We start from the raw sequence: 16,765 nt of genomic DNA, 5'->3' as shown, positions 1-16,765 counted from the left end.
GGGAGAAGCAATGACTGGCTGCTTATATAACAGCAGGATACTGGAGCCCAGAAGCCCTTTACTGGACAATCATCGGAGAAAACACCAAATATAACTGCAATAGACTGATAGCCTGAATAATAGCGCGATACAAGGATGTCGAGGCTACCACTCACGGCTGAAGGTAAGCTGCATATGTTGAAATACTGTAAATGGTGGAAGCATGATGAGGAGTTTAAGATGGAAGACCTCAAATTCTTATATAGGTAAGGCTTGTTCACACTCGCTGTTTACTGATTTACCCTTCAACCTCCCATTCATCCCGTTACATCCAAACAGCGTTCCAAGGATATCCACGCCTGTCTGAGTAAAAAAAAGGGACTAAATCGAACTTGGGGCACTCGGACTTGATAAAAGACTGTTCATTGTGCAAACTGTTGCTTCTGTCCTCGGAAGCTCTACCGCAGCCCTACATCACCCCCGGACAGCAGAGGCCTGAGAGGAAAAGTAGAGCTGAAGGGCATGACGGTGAGTGATCGCAACCGAGACAACTGGGCATTAATGGATATCATCGGATGTGAAGGATGTGTGTGTGTGTGTGTGTGTGTTGGGGGGGGGGGGGGGGGGGGGGGGGTGTAGAAAGACCACTGAGACAGAAAACAGGGACAATAACAGGAACATAGGCCACAATACACTGAAATCTGCAACATCTCATCTTTGCTTGTTTTTGTTGTTGTTTTTTTGACTCATTATTTATTCATTTCTCCACAGATCATCAGCATACTGATCTGATCTGATAATCCTCATTTTATAAACGCCCATAATGCTCTCTCCAGACATTTTTTTTTTTTTTATCACATGATGTCATTTGACTGTGATAACTGAGACATAGGTAGTCTAAAGCCGGTGCTTATGTAATCTTACAGTGCAGAAATTGAATGAAATCTCTGTATTGAAAGAGAATTCCATTTGAAAGCCATATTATTAAAGGTTTATGTCATATCTTCTGAGTGTGATAGGGAGCACAATGAAACAGATGAAACAGGAATTACAGGAATTGCAGAACACAACTTGAGGCAGGATTTTGAATTAAAATAAATGGCACGAATGAAAGCAATAAAGGAGCAGACACCAAAGGATGTTTCAAGATGGTGTAAGACAGAAACAAAAGCCTATATGTCAACATGAACTGTTAATCTTATTCACCAGGCATATAGTTCTGTTCCCTTAGATTGTGCTCACATACAGAGAATTACCCTCATGCTTTAAATCCAGCTGTTAATGTTTTCTTATGTTTTTCTGGCGTAGCTTTTACCCATGATCATCCTGGAGTCTGTGACCACATGCCTGGATATTAAACCCTTCTTTGTTGTGACACATCTATCTATTGCTGCTATTGGATGAAGGACCAAGACCCAATGTCTGCAACATGAGCAGATACTACAGGTCTGTTCAAGATCATTAAGTCGTAACTGGATCACAGTTTTCTCACTCTTGATCCATGATACAGCCTTTCGCTGTGGTTAGAGACTGTAAACAGGATGATGGCACCCCCCTACAGACTGCACTGCCTCTTGAAGCGGGCTCAGATGCTGCTGCTCTGCCTAGGCATCGCCTATTTGATGGCAGGCAGCATCCTGCTCCTGCAGCGCTCCAACATCAAAGTCGCCCAGCCAAACTTTGTTAGCCAGCCGCCCCTGCTGTCCCTCGCAGCGCCTCCTACCGTCATCAGGACTGCACGCCTGGGTGTGAGGGCACGTTCCAGATGGGCCACCATTCAGCCTGTGTCCGGAGGGGGAGTCAAGGCAAGGCAACACTGGCCCGCTTCCCAAAGCCTCGGGGTCCAACACTTGCATCGGCGCTGGTTTCACAGTTTGTTGCCAGAGAGCACTGAGCAGAGAGTCTCTCCCCACAGGAGCAGCAGGCATAAAGGTACACAACCATACACACCCTACAACTGTTTCATAATCCAATTCATAAAAGTGAAACACACCATCTATCTCAGAAACCATTGCAGAGGGGGAGGCCAACACACTGAGCTGTGCTACAACTACTGCTTACTTAGCAGATACAGGCAAGCACAAACAAGAGAACACATGGAAAATATTCAGAGAATTATCGCAAGAACAGCTCAGTTTCATTTACATCTCTTTTTTAGCTAAGGGGCCCTTGTCCTGAAAAATGTTGAAGACCCCTGGTGTAGTGTGTAGGATTTAGTGGCATCATATTGCAGCCAACTGAAAGTTCTCTGGAGTGCCAAGCATGTAGCACTATAACACTACTGTAGCACTATAACCAACTTGAAAAACACAGATGGAGCCAGAGTATGATTGGTCTGTTCTATGCTACCGTAAAAACAACAGACTCTGTTCAGATCATTCCTTATGTAAATATAAACAGATCATGGTAAGGCAGGGAGTATGGACCCCTCAGCTAAAAAAAGAGATGGAGCAGGGACCCTGACTACATATACAGTAATACCCTATTCCCAAAAGGTTTTGACACTGTGTAAAATAAAATAAAAAAACAAATCATTGCATTATGTAATATAGGTCTGTATTCAACTGAATACAGTCCAAAGATAAGTTGTTTTAACGTTCTTAAATGTGAGATATTCAAAATGCTAATCTTCATTATGTTTTTTTGTGGATATACACTCGTTCTGCATTTGATGCCTGATAGTGTTCCAAACAGGTTGGGACAGGGGCATGTTTACCTCTGTGTTACATCACCTTTCATTTTAACAAGGCTCAGTAAGTATTTGGAAACTGAGGACACTAATTATTTGAGTTTTAAAAATTCTGCCCCATTCTTGCCTGATATATGATTTCAGTTTCCCAACACTCTGGGATCTTTATTGTCGTATTTTGCGCTTCATAATGTGCTGCATATTTCCATTGGAGACAGGTCTGGACTGCAGGTAGGCCAGTCTTGTACACAAAGTCTTTCATGACAAAGTCAAGCTGTTGTAACGTGGCAGGGATGTTGTAGCAGGGATGTTCCAGGAAAAAGCGTCTGGATAGCAGCATATGTCGCTCCAAAACTTGTATGTACCTTTAAGCTTTCAAGGTGCCTTTACAGATAAAGTTACCCATGATGCCATGGGCACTAACACCCCCCATACCATCTGCTGTCTTTGAACTTAGAGCTGTTCACAATCTAGTTAGTATTTTTCCTCTTCAGCCCGGAGGACACAACATCCATGATTTCCAAAAACAAGTTGAAATGTGGACTTGTCATGTCACAGCACACTTTCCCATTTTGTGTCAATTTGTCTCAGATAAGCTTGGGTCTAGAGAAGTCGGTCATGTTTCTGGATATTGTTGATATATGGCTTTCAGTGTGAACCTGCATTTATTGATGAAGCGATGAACTGTGTTTACTGACAAAGGTTTTCCAAAGTGTTCCTGAGTAGGCCTAATATCCTCTTTACCAAACATCACCAACTGGTGGACTTTGGTCCGGATCTGGACCGAAACGCCATCCTATCCGGACCCATGGCCAAGTTGTAATAAAATGTAAGGATGAGAACAAAAATTTTAATGGAGCATTTTTTTCTTTTTCGACAGGCGCCACTACTCCAGTTAATGCAGTAAATGTGTACCGTCTCAAACGGGCTAATCAGATTAATTACTGACATTTGCTACACAGAACCATGGAAGAGAAATGTGGGGAAAGTGAGAAGATATGGCCTGCTCCAAAGTAAGAAAAATAGAAAATAATTTAAAGAGAGAGAACAGCGAGGAAGAGAGAGAGACAGAGAGAGACAGAGAGAGAGAGGCTGCTCTACACTGTTCACAATTTTTCTCAAAAGTGGTCCTTTTTTAGCCTACTTTTTACTACTAAAAGTAGATACTTTTTATTTCACTTAAAATGTAGGCCTTAATTTCATTTCGCTCCGAAAGGAAGGGAAGTAGAAAAGAACATGAAAAAAGAGTGTTCAAAGCTCTGTTTGCACTTTTTCTAAAATAGGCATATTTTTTATTCAAAATTATTGTCAGTTTTCTTTTACTTGTAATGGAGGCCTTAAGCTCATTGTGCTGGGACTAACATTATTCTTGTAAAGGCAGCTATTTGTTCTACATACAGGTGCCATAATGTGTGTAGAAAATTGACAATGAATATTGTTGAAGTGATATGGAATTGTACGTTTCATTTGATAGACATCATGAGGTTTGCACCTTTACTGGGAGGACATTTTAATAACAGGACCTCTTTGAATTTTAGTTGAATAGCCCTGCTTTATATAGTCATGTTAGTTTTTAATGCAGTGCAGTCATCAGGGTTAAATGTTGTGCCATTGGTTTTCAGCTTTGCCCTATGTGCCAAGATTTCTCCAGATTCTCTTAATCTTGATAATATTAACGATTGTAGATAGAGAAATCCTAAATTCTTTGCAGCTGTTCTTTGAGAAGCATTGTTCTTAAACTGTGGGTGTGTTTACCTATGCGATTTTTCATAAAGAGGTGAACCTCTTGCCATGCTTGCTTGTGAACAGCTGAGCCTTTCGAGGATGCCCCTTTCATATCATTCTGTTACCAGTTAACCTCTTTACTAGTGGAATGTGTGGAACCCTTTTCACACAGCTTTTTTTTTAGAATTGGGGTTATTTAGAATTGCAGTGCATGTTAAACCGTGCAGATAGGTCGTCGGGCAGATGCCTCAGGCTGCAGTCTTGACCTGTATTTGCCTTTCAGATAAATTAGGCAGGAAATTCCACTTCACAAAGATAAGTATTATCAAAAAGCAAAATATGTTTGAATGAGGTTGATGTGCATTTTCAGGCATATTTTAATTGTTTAATAAAAACTTTCAAGAAATTATCAAGCAGTAATTTTGTGTTAACTCCAAGGGCCCCCTAGGGGTCCTGGAACTTATGTGTAAGATCTAGGTTCTATGTTAACGAAAAAATTCTTAGTTTCGGGTGACTATTAACTGATTAAAAAACTTTTATTATAAGATATTCAATTTCTAACTATATATTCCCCCAATTCACTGGACCTTTAAATTCCGAGGTTAAACTCATAAATATCACTGCAGCTGTCATAACAGGCAAAAGAGGCAAAGAAGGCAGTGATAATGTTAACATCTGCTGTCCACTACTTGCCTTACATCGTTGGCCAGTGAGACGTTAACAACATTAAAGTCAGCTGAATACTATTTTTACCCAGCTGACCATTTGAATGCAAAATTAATATTATTCGCCACCATAAACTGCACAGAAATTAGTCTTGGCATGTTAAGTTGTGCTTTAACCATCAGTTAGGGACCTCCAGTTCGTGGTTGTGTAGCCTCATTACAATATGTGTGGTTTTGGCAATCATTTACTGAACTTGTAAATCTGCAGCTAATCTGTATACATCAGAATCAGAATCAGAATCAGAATCACGTTTATTGGCCAAGTTCAACAAATGAGGAACAAGGAATTTTTTCCGGGTTGGCAATGCCCACAGTACAGGGGAGGGAAATAAGTTAGGGATAAGAAAAATAGAAAAAAAGACAGACATAGACATGTAATTGTATTTACAAAAGGAAGAGATAGGGAATATATACAAAATGTACAGTATGTAATTCAAAAATATACAGTTAGTGCAAAAACCACTGTGCATGAGGTAGTATGAATATATATATATATATATATTTATTTTTTGTTTTTTTTTTTTTTTTTTTTTTTTTTTTTTGCTTGTTTGTTTGTTTGTTTTTGTTTTGTCTTGTTTTGTTTTGTTTGTTTTTCTCTCCTGACACTCTGACTATTTACAGTTCATCAGAGACAGCCTGGGGGTAGAAACTGTCTTTGTGTCTGGTGGTCTTGGCATACAGTGCTCTGTAACGCCTTCCAGAGGGGAGGAGTTCGAACAGTTTGTGACCGGGGTGTGATGGGTCTGCAGAGATGGTGCCTGCCCGTTTCCTGATCCTGGACCGGTAAAGGTCCTGGATGGAGGGCAGGTCGGCCCCAATGATTCTCTCTGCAGTTCTGATTGTTCGTTGCAGTCTAATCCTGTCCTGTCTGGTGGCAGATCCAAACCAGACAGTGATGGCTGTGCACAGGACAGACTGAATGATGGCAGTGTAGAAGATGATCAGCAGTTCCTGTGGCAGGTTAAACTTCCTGAGCTGTCGCAGGAAGTATAACCTTTGCTGGGCCTTTTTCCGGACTGTGTCAATGTGGGAGGACCACTTCAGGTTCCGGGAGATTGTGGTTCCCAGAAACTTAAAAGTGTCCACAGTAGACACTGTGAGGATGGTGAGGGGGGAGAGTGTGGGTGGGTTTCTCCTGAAGTCCACTGTCATCTCCACAGTCTTGAGCGGGTTCAGCTCCAGGTGGTTCAGACTGCACCAGTGGACCAGCTGCTCCACCTCCTGTCTGTAAGCAGACTCATCACCATCCCGGATTAGACCGATGACGGTGGTATCGTCCGCGAACTTCAGGAGTTTCACAGACGGGTCCCCTGAGGTGCAGTCGTTAGTGTAGAGGGAGAAGAGCAGCGGAGACAGGACACACCCCCTGGGGGGCACCGGTGCTGATGGACCGGGTGCTCGACGTGATGCTGCCCAGCCTCACCTGCTGCCACCTGTCAGTCAGGAAGCTGATGATCCACTGGCAGGTGGAGGCAGGCACTGTGAGCTGGGAGAGCTTGTGGTGAGGATTTCGGGGATGATGGTGTTAAAGGCTGAGCTGAAGTCCACAAAACAGGATCCTTGCATACGACCCAGGGGTGTCGAGGTGTTGCAGGATGTAGTGGAGTCCCATGTTGACTGCATCATCCGCCGACCTGTTTGCCCGATAGGCAAACTGCAGGGGATCCAGCAAGGGGCCTGTAATGACCTTCAGATGGCTCAACCCAGTCTCTCAAAGGATTTCATGACTACGGATGTCAAAGCGACGGGCCTGAAGTCATTAAATCCTGTGATGGAGGGTTTTTTGGGGACCGGGATGATGATGGAGCGTTTGAAGCAGGAGGGCACTTCACACAGCTCCAGGGATCGGTTAAAGATCCGGGTGAAGATGGGCGCCAGCTGGTCAGCACAGACTCTCAGGCAGGAGGGAGACACAGAGTCAGGTCCTGGAGCCTTCCTGATCTTCTGTTTGTGGAACAGGCGACACACATCCCTCTCCCAGATTGTTAGTGCAGGCAGGATGTTCGAGGTAGGGGGGATGGGGGGTGCAGGTAGTCCTTTTGTGGGGGTGAGAGGTGTGAAAGGTTGCTGTTCAAACCTGCAGTAGAAGTTGTTGAGGTCGTTGGCCAGTCTGGGGGTTTCTTCAGGGTGGGGGGATGGGCTCCTGTAGTTGGTTAGGTGCCACAAGCTTTTCCACGCTGACGCAGAGTCGCTGGCTGAGAGGCGATTTTTCAGCCTCTCACTGTAGCTCCTCTTAGCTACTTTAGCTACCTACCAGTGTACCTCTAATGCCATTAAACAAAAGCAGACATTGCAAAGTCAGTAAAAAAGTTATAGGCTTAGAAGGGAGGACATGTGAGATTGAAATATCCTAGTAAAGACATGTTGACAGAGAGGGTTGTTTCCCTGGTGAATAAAATATGAAGGAGCAAATACACCAGTTTATTTTCTGTCATGCATTTTACTATTTTTTTTAAAACTCAGATGGCCTGGAGCCCTGTCTGCACAGGGCTTCCATGGCACTCACAACAAGCTTTATTGACATTTGTGAACAGGGAATCATGGCCTTTGAACATTAAGCGTGTATCATTGGGCATTTATGACATTTTACCTGCCATACTTAAGTCTTGAAGATGAAGGATAGTGTTCACTAATCCTCTAAAACCTGGGAAGGAAAAGGCAGGCCAGCACCACAGCAGTTTTTTGAAAGTAAATTAGACATTTTGAAGACACAAATTATATGATTCATGACTTGCACTCACTGTTAAGGAGCCCTCAGCATTACTTGACTACTTTAAGATATCCCTGGAGATTTACGCAAATGTAAAACAGTGCTTGTCAGTGACCGCCATTTTGCTGAAATGATTAATACAATAGAATTACCTAGACACTACATAACTGCTCAGTCACTAAGAAGGGTGACACAGATAAAAATGTTGGAGGCAGGAATAAGATCAGTTTCAGTAGCAGCCAACCTGAAAAGGTTCCTTTTTAAAAGTATTACACAGAACACAGAATAAAATTTACCATGTCTAATTTGCCACATACCTTGGAGGAGTTGAAGGTTTAAGGTTTTGACAAACACATTACGAGCCCACTATTTCTGATATGACTCATAACCTCCTACAGCAGCTTTACACCTTTAGTGAAGTGATCAAGTTCACAGAAGATTAGTCAACAATTACTTTGATAATCACTCAAATGTTTAAACCAGTAGATATTTGGAAAAATACATTTATATGCCTTTTTTGCTGTGAGTTAGATGAGAGGATAAATACCATGATGCTACTGCTTCATCTGGTATTCATGAAGCCAATTTCAGCTGCTTGTTAGCTTGGCATGAAGACTAGAAACCGGGAAACAGCTGGACTGAATCTGACTGATAATTCACCTACGATCACTTCTAAAGCTACACATTACGTCTTGTTTGTAAATCTTTGTGGTGAACTTTTATTGTCACTGTGAGGTTGCTAGGCAGCCAGTAGAGAATTCAGGAAGTCACAACCAAGATATAGTCAAGTACATAACCCTGTAAAATCTTCATGTTTTTGGTTTTTGCATGGCATAGACAATTAAGATATGACATATAACCCTTTAGGTAGGCAGATTTTTGCTGCCTTTAGACTGAGACACATTTGCCCTGTGTATAGCCAATAGACACTAAGTTGAGCTCAACTAAGTGTCTCTTGGCTGTAGCTCTATATCAGAATCAGCTTTATTATTTGAGTACAGATATCAAATTGGTATCAGTCTTCACATTAAACACCTGCTAGGAAGCAAATAAATACATTTCCCAAAATGGCATTCATTGAACAGAAACACATGAATTTGGAACTCCCGGCAACTCAGATAGGATTTGGTGCTTCCCTTTGTTTTAGATTATTGTGAATTTATTTTAATGTAATTTATTTTTTTGCTTGTTTTAGACTTTTGGTTATACAAAAAGAATTTGGGCTATGGGTAATTTTACTTTTTTTTTTTTTACATTTAATTGACCACATCAGGGGTCTTCAACATTTTTCAGGCTAAAGACCCCTTATTACATATTTTGTATAAAATTGATTTGTTCTTGAGATAATTCTCTGAATATTTTTTGTTTGTGCTTGCCTGTAGCTGCTAAGTAAAGCAATTGCAGCATGGCTTGGTATGTTAGCCTCTACCTCTGCACTGTTGTCAATGGTTTCTGAGATACATGGTATGTCAAGAGTCTTTACTTGAAAAGTTACAAAACAGTTCTTGGCTCACGAGAATGTCTGTACACTTTGAATAATAAAACCGCTGAGAGGCCAATATCTTTTAATACTATGTAACAATCAGCTGTCCAAAGTGGTGTAACTGGGGGCCAATCATCCCACACGTCCCATCCCACACGTTATTGGTAAATAAAGCCAAATTTCTTGCATCTGTTCCATTCACCTCACACAGGTGGGACTATCACACAGTTTGTAGACATGCAACAAGTAGGAACTATGTAGACAACAAACAAACTAATGAGCAGTAACATAACAGCAGACATTTCCTGCTAGGTAGATGATACGACCATTGCAAAGTAGGGTTGTAAGAAAATAGTGATCCACTTGAGTATTGTGATTTTGTGTGTTATGATACAGTGTTTTTGAGAATCAATATAGCATGTTTTTTTAAATTGATAGTTGACGTGTTGTGTTTAAACTTCCGACTGCTGGATAGTGTGCTGTAATCTGTTTCTATTTTGTGGAGAAGCCTGACAGCTGTGGATTAGGGGTTAGAAAGCACAGTGTACCAGTGTACCAAACTGTGTAGAGGATAGCTGCAACTAGCCATAGTTTAACCCCAATAGCACATTGATTATTGTGGATACTCCTTTCACTTTCGCTCTCAACTGAAATATTAAACCAATGCCTGAAAAAAATGTAGAAGAAGCAAAATATAATAATATTGTGGTGACCCACATTATAGAGACGTTATAGAGACATTCACCAGAGAGTGCTTCTCCTTTAAGAAGCAGAGTTCAGAGTTGACAGAAGGGGATTCTGGGAGATGGAGTTAGAGGGCTTTGTCTCTTTGCTGGTTGACAGTGAGCTTGTCCTGAACATGTGTTGTTGCTTTGTTGAAGTAAGTAAATGGACTCGACTCAGTCTCTTCATGTCGTCATTCCTGCACTCCCACAATATAATTATAGAGCTAGACTTTAAAATGAAATGTAATGTGCAGCAATTAGAAATCCACAGCTGTCAGGCTTTTCTACAATATAGAAATATATCAAACTAAAATTTTAGAACTATGAGTCAGTATGCTAATTAAGTTAGGAAAACATTATCATCATTTAAAAAAAACCCTTGTTGCATATGCAGAGGGCCTTTAGGCAAGTTTGTATAATTTATGCTTGATTCACATTATTAAGTCAAATAGTTAACATAGAAAGACTGTCTTAGACAACCTTGTTGAATATCAAACAAATTACATTTACTACAGTATGCAGCATAGTGGGTATGTGACTGTTTTTTTAAATGCTCTAATGGCCTCTTACCTTTAATCTAAGAGAGAAAATATTGGTCCGCGACAATCGTCTGCTACGTACATTTATTGTTGTTACTGAAGGCTACTACTGAAGCTAACAAAGATTAGCTACACACAGTAATATCAGCCTAATATTACCATTTACAAAAATATATAACATAAAGCTAGCTCTCCTCCTACCTTAAACCTTAATAACCATTAATCAATATATCTCGGCAGTGGCAGAAATAAAAGAAAAAGATCAGCTTAAACTTTCTGTTGTGTCTACCGAATCGTGCTGTGCCAGGGTTTGCTATGGTTGCATCTTGATGACATTTCATGTTTTCCCTTCTGAGGCCGTCACTTCTTGATGACGTTTCACGACTGAATAAAATAAATAAATAAATGAAGCTGTTTTTTCTGAGGCCAATTTTCCTGAGGCTGTTTTGTCTGACACCTGACAAAAGTTTTTCCTGAGATCTGATGCCTTTTCATCTGAGGTATGACACCTGACTCTGGGACCTGAGGATGTCCTAAAATGGACAGCGTACTATGATTAATCAACAGTGAAAATAACTGTGTATTGCAGTTATTGTTTCAGTGTTACATCATTGTCACACAGCATTTCTAATATGACATTCGTATGGTTAAAGATGCACAATAACATCAAGGAAATGAAGAGAACAGTTACTGCTAGAGTGTTTCCACTCACTCTGAGTCAAGTATAAATGATAAGTTGCTAAACCAGGACTATCATGATTTGTTCAGCCACACATGGTCATTCAATAGCTCTCCCCATCCAACAAATTCTTGTTATCCAAATCTCACGGGTGAAGTCATTGAGAAATAAGATGTTTGAGGCCAATGCTAATATATTTCAAAAAATTCCTCTGGAATGTGGCTGCTATTTTTTTTTTCTTCATTATAATCTATAGCAAAGGAAAAATATTTAATGATAAGATTCACTTAAATTTGGTCAAATAATTGTGACCAAGATATTTAGTGAGCAGAAGATTTTGTAGTGTGAAAATATGATTCTCAGTGCTCTCTGGTGGACAAACTATACAATGGCAACACTGTTGCTATAAAAGTATGTCGGTACTGCAATTACTCTGTATTTACTGGCTGGTGGATACTGTGTGTCGGGACCTATATGCATGTCCGACACTCCTCTGGACTACCAAAGGACTGAAAGATGAGGATAATTAAGAAAAAATTGAATTCCAGAATTGAGTAAAAGTTGAAATCGCTGAAACTGTAATCACGAGACAACTAATGTCAGTGTTAATAACTTAATATCTTTAGGTAATTGATTTGTTATTCAATCCTACTGTTGCATTTTTAAGTCTTCACTCCAGCTTTGTTCACTGACTACACTGACACATATCTACGTGGAACTGTTAACATTATTCACCCAGGTGGAAAGGTTTGCAAATGCATTTTAATTTTTAGATATTCAGAGGTCCATAGTCACTACGTATTCAAACATTTTAAAAAACAAGTGGTAGATGCATAGCACTTAATGTATGTTGCTAGAAACCTGTGCCTTGCAAGGATGAGTCACAAATTCATTAATGTGTGACGTATGTATTAGAAGTACCCCACGCCCAGAAATGTGCAGAGAAATCAGCAATAAGAAATATCACAGGGGTTGCCACAGAATTGTGGTATTTCATTTTTGACTCTATTTAGGTAGTTGGGAAGTGCAGGTGGTTGAATTGTGTCCCACCCCCTCAATTTCTAAAATCCTGTTTTGTCTCCTTCCCTTTTGTTTTATGTGTGATTTTCTTTATGAGGTCGCTTTTTATATTATCCTCTCTTTATTGACTGCTGCAGTCCAGATGAGTGAAGATTTGAGTTGATAAAAATGTTAATACACTCATCTGAATCCCCATCAGTTATACCTGTGTGGTAACAATGACTCAACAGCCCAGGTGTGCCTCTCAGGCTACATAAATGTTTCCCTGCCTTACTGATGAACAGAATAGCACTATAGGCAGCTTCTTAAAAAACTGTAGACGTTACTCAGGGCTGAGAAAGGGTGCTGTCAATATTGAATTTATGTCAGTTTGATGTTTTTGTTTTTTTTTTTCAACTAAAATTGCCATTAGCTGAAATTACATAAAACAATGAAACTTGACCTATTAACTGTTTATGATGTGCACATGCATCCGCACATGACTCAAATTAGCTACATTGTGACGCTTAAATTTATGCTGAAAAAAATCTGATTTTTGAAAGGCCATGCTCCTCACGCTGTAAGTATGACTTACTTAAGATAAGCTCTATGCATGCATCACCTCTGCGTTTGACATAAGGCTGCGATTTGACTTCAGTTTGGGAGATTGAGAGCTGAAGACAACAGCAGTATCATGGTAGAGTCGTTGCTTTGGCTCGCTGTTTGCTGAAATTGCCTAATGTCACCGTCAATGATGTATGGAGAATAGTTCGGCTGTGCAGTAAAATACCTCAGAGTAAACCTGAGAAATGTTTCAAGTTTTTCGTGTCCTTTGATCTCTGCAAACATGAAGGTAAGTCACTAATGCTACCTAACCAAAGCTTGTAGGGCTAACACTGCAGTAGCAATACCAAAAGTACCAGACAAAGAGGGGGAGGGAACCTGGTGTCAGGGCGAGACTAACCCGACCTGGACCGGGAGCTTTTCCTCTGCTGGGCCTTCTTCTGTCTAATGTCCGCTGTCAGGAGAGAAAAGTGGATGAGATGCAACTCACTTTCAACAACATGGCCCCTTCTGCTGAAGCACGCCTTTTCTACGATTAATCAGATTCAGGGAAAGTTGTGTAGGGCTTGGACTGAATGCAGCAGACCATGAGAGGTCGGATGAAAAGAGGGAGAAGATCACGGTGAGGCTGGCCTGACTTGGACCGAGAGCTGTTCCTCTGCCAGGCCTTCTTCTGTCTGGTGTCTGATTCGGGGGAGTGAGGTGGATGGGTTGTGATTTTGGCTCACTCAGCAGCAGGGGATCTCTGACTGCTCTGCGCACATCTTCACAGAGTCATGATTAATCCCTAACATCCAAGATCAAGCTGTTGCACTGGATGGGCAGACATTGTTGGGAGCCATAAGGACTCTGATGCAAGTTCAAAAAATGCACTGCAGGAATTGAATGATGCCATCAGCAGCAACATCACCAGGCAACCAGATGGACTCTTCATAGTAGCTGCTTGTTTTAATCAACTCAATGTTGAACTCAAAGATGTAGCAGGATCAAGGATCAAGAACCAATGAAATTTTGTTTTTTAAACTTTGTTTAAAAAATGACCAAAGTGGTCATTGGCTTAAAGTGTCAGGTAAAAACAGGGCCATGAATGACATCTCTGATAGAGCTCACTGCTATGCTCTATGAAGAAAGCAGAGATGCCGCAACAGCTGAGAGTAGGACTCGTAGCAAAACTGTCATGTCCAAAGTGTTCTTAAGCAAGTGACTTACAGACACTGAAATTAAACAAACCAGACTGATACTATGAATTGTAATGCAAACCAAAACTATGCAGTGACTTCAGAGTTGTGTTACCTGCTTTTTAAGAATAACAGACAATGGATTTACTGTTGCACTAGCAGTGTGAGGGACCTCATTAGTTTTAGCTGCAGTCCGTGATCTTGTCCCATGCACAAACTTGCATATTGCTGGCTCTATCTGCCTCCAAAAGGCCATTAGGTGGGCGTGACTCGCAAACTTGTGGGATATGAATATGTTTTGTTGTTTTGTGTTGTGTTTAGTTGAATTGAGTTGATTTGTGTTTGTTGTGTTGTGTTGTGTTGTGTCATAGGTTACATATGTTTGGCTGTACTTAATTGCTGATTTGATTGAATCATAGTTGTAATTTATAGTACAATGACATTTTTCGGGCATAAAATAAATAGCCTAATGCTTAATGCTGGCATTTACAGAACACATTTTATGTAAATCCTACACTGTTGACATTTTAGCTTACCTTGTGTAAAATCTTATGTCATCATCTGAGGCAGTAAACTGCTCCAAACCAAACTTGTAGCTGATGGTCATCTCCTCTTTTTGTTTTTGTAGCTTGGCTATTTCCGCATGCAGGTCTTCAAGGTACAAGGTAGATTTATTTGTTTAAAATTCGAATTTGTCCCTAAATTCTGCTACATCTTTTTTTGTGTCAAAGGAGGAGTTGAGGAGTCTCACACCCTGGGGAAAGAAGCGGCCATGCACAAACCACGCCAGTTCGTGATGTTTTCAGTCAGTATGCTTTCTATTGCTACTCTGTAGAAGTTAACCAGGATCTTGCTCTGGAATTTAGCCTTCCTAAGTTGCTTTTTTAACCTGGGTGGTGATGTGTGATGACCAAGATAGGTTCTCAGTGATAGTAATTCCAGGGAACCGATAGCTGTTCACCTGCTCCACCTGAGCTCCACTGATGTTGACAGGAGTGTGTGTCTTTGCCTCCTTCTTTCTGAAATCAACAACCAGCTCCTTGGTTTTAATAACGTTGAGCAGTTGGTTGTTACCTGTGCACCACTCTGCAAGATTGTATATTTCCTCCCAGCGTGAACTCTCATAGTTGTTTATAATACGGCCGATGATGGTGGTGTCGTCCCCATACTTCACAATAATGATGGGTTTACAGTATGAACAGGAGGGGGCTGAGCACACAGCCTTGGGTTATCAATCAATGTGCTCTACAAAAAAGTCTCTTGGACCATAAAAGTCTACCATGATAGATTTTACGCTCATTTGCATACTGTGGAAAAACGGTAAAATAAACACCAAATTTGTTTCACAGGAGATATGCTAATGAGAGAGTGATTAAAAAACATGACCAGGGTCAATATAGGGTGAATATGAATATGAACATGTTGAGAAATAGAATAGAATAGAATAGAATAGAATAGTATATATATCTTTATTTTCCACAAGGGTGGAAATATGTCTACGGCCAACCAAACACAGAATATGTATTGAGATTGAGGTAGACAGAATTTCACCAATGATACACATGCACTGGGTGCAAGTATTAACCAAAATCTGAAGTGTTATATTGCAGTATGTGGGCATGGCCCAGTTACCACTATATGCTATATTATGTCTTTGTTTAAATTACTTAAGCAATATCGCACAAGAGGGAGTGATGTTGTGCTCGTATATCATCAGGGCTGTGATTCGGTTGTAAAAGATAATTACAGCCGTGATGATGTACAGCACAACACACGACCTCGAGTGAGATATTGCTTTTATACAACAGTTCTACAAGTGTCTTTTATTTATTAATAGTAACAAGCGACAACAGATTATGATTTGTTTGGTTATTTTATGATTTTTTTGGCTCCACCGACACAAATAGTTCCGCAACTGCCGGACGTGACAGCTGCTTGCTAATCTGTGTTAGCTCAGTCTACATGTTCTGCACAGAGCAGCTGCTTAGTATAATGAACATTTATCTATGTGTTTTCAGTGAAATCAGAGTCTGTTAACAGACACTTTGGCGGCCTGAGTGATTCAGATAAGTTAGTTTGATCAAACAGTTCATAGCTGCAGTGTGTATCCACTCACTGCCGTGATCTCCATCACCTAGAGTCCCGTACTAGACAGTGCAGGTGTGTCGGTGTCTCTCAGGCTGTGGATAGTGTCAGATGAGTGTGTCCCTGTCTCACTGCACATCCTTGTAACATCTGTAACAGCTGGTTTACCCCCAGTGAACGGCGGCTGACCAAAACCCATCCGTCATAGCTGCCCTCCTCCTCGGCTTCCTCATAACTTTTAGTAACTCCAATGCATATACAGTCAGCTCAAGACACACTTCAAAATTCCTGTCCTTTCTCGCCCCCCACGCCCCTCTCCTCTCTTCTTCTCTTCTCCCTCAACCTGACCAACTGACAGCTACGTGAACAGTGCCAATTAGCTGTTTGAACCTATGCTTACACCATACTATAAACATATCCCACTTTCACTCTTACAGTTAGTTGACGGATTTTGAACAGCCGTAAAGTGGAGTCATACATGCAGAGTTAAAAGTTAATAGTCCTAGTGATGTTGTACCATGGATCTATTATAAATTTGGATACAGCTGTGGGGGCGGGGCCTCATTCATTCCTATGAGAGCTGCTCAGTGGCGCATTAAGCAGAGAAAACTCTTTTTCCGGGTTTAGAAAAGTGCAAAATACCCGGATCTACTGGCACATAGAGCAAGCGTAGAAGTGATAAACG

General features: G+C 40.9%; 1 protein-coding gene across 1 annotated transcript in view; it reads left to right on the top strand.

The window, feature by feature from the left end:
• The first annotated feature begins 361 nt into the window (after positions 1 to 361).
• wscd1b (WSC domain containing 1b) overlaps positions 362 to 16,765 on the top strand; it is a 44,451-nt gene continuing 28,047 nt past the window's right edge. Inside the window, exons 1-2 of the mRNA XM_042499450.1 lie at positions 362 to 507; positions 1,288 to 1,911. Of these exons, the coding sequence (XP_042355384.1) occupies positions 1,521 to 1,911 (391 nt within the window). The 5' untranslated portion in view covers positions 362 to 507; positions 1,288 to 1,520. The remainder of the gene's footprint in view (positions 508 to 1,287; positions 1,912 to 16,765) is intronic.

Source organism: Plectropomus leopardus, chromosome 13 (assembly GCF_008729295.1).
Source record: "Plectropomus leopardus isolate mb chromosome 13, YSFRI_Pleo_2.0, whole genome shotgun sequence".
Classification (NCBI taxonomy): domain Eukaryota; kingdom Metazoa; phylum Chordata; class Actinopteri; order Perciformes; family Serranidae; genus Plectropomus; species Plectropomus leopardus.
The sequence above is the reverse complement of the archived record's forward strand: the minus strand, read 5'-3'. Positions and strand labels throughout refer to the sequence as shown.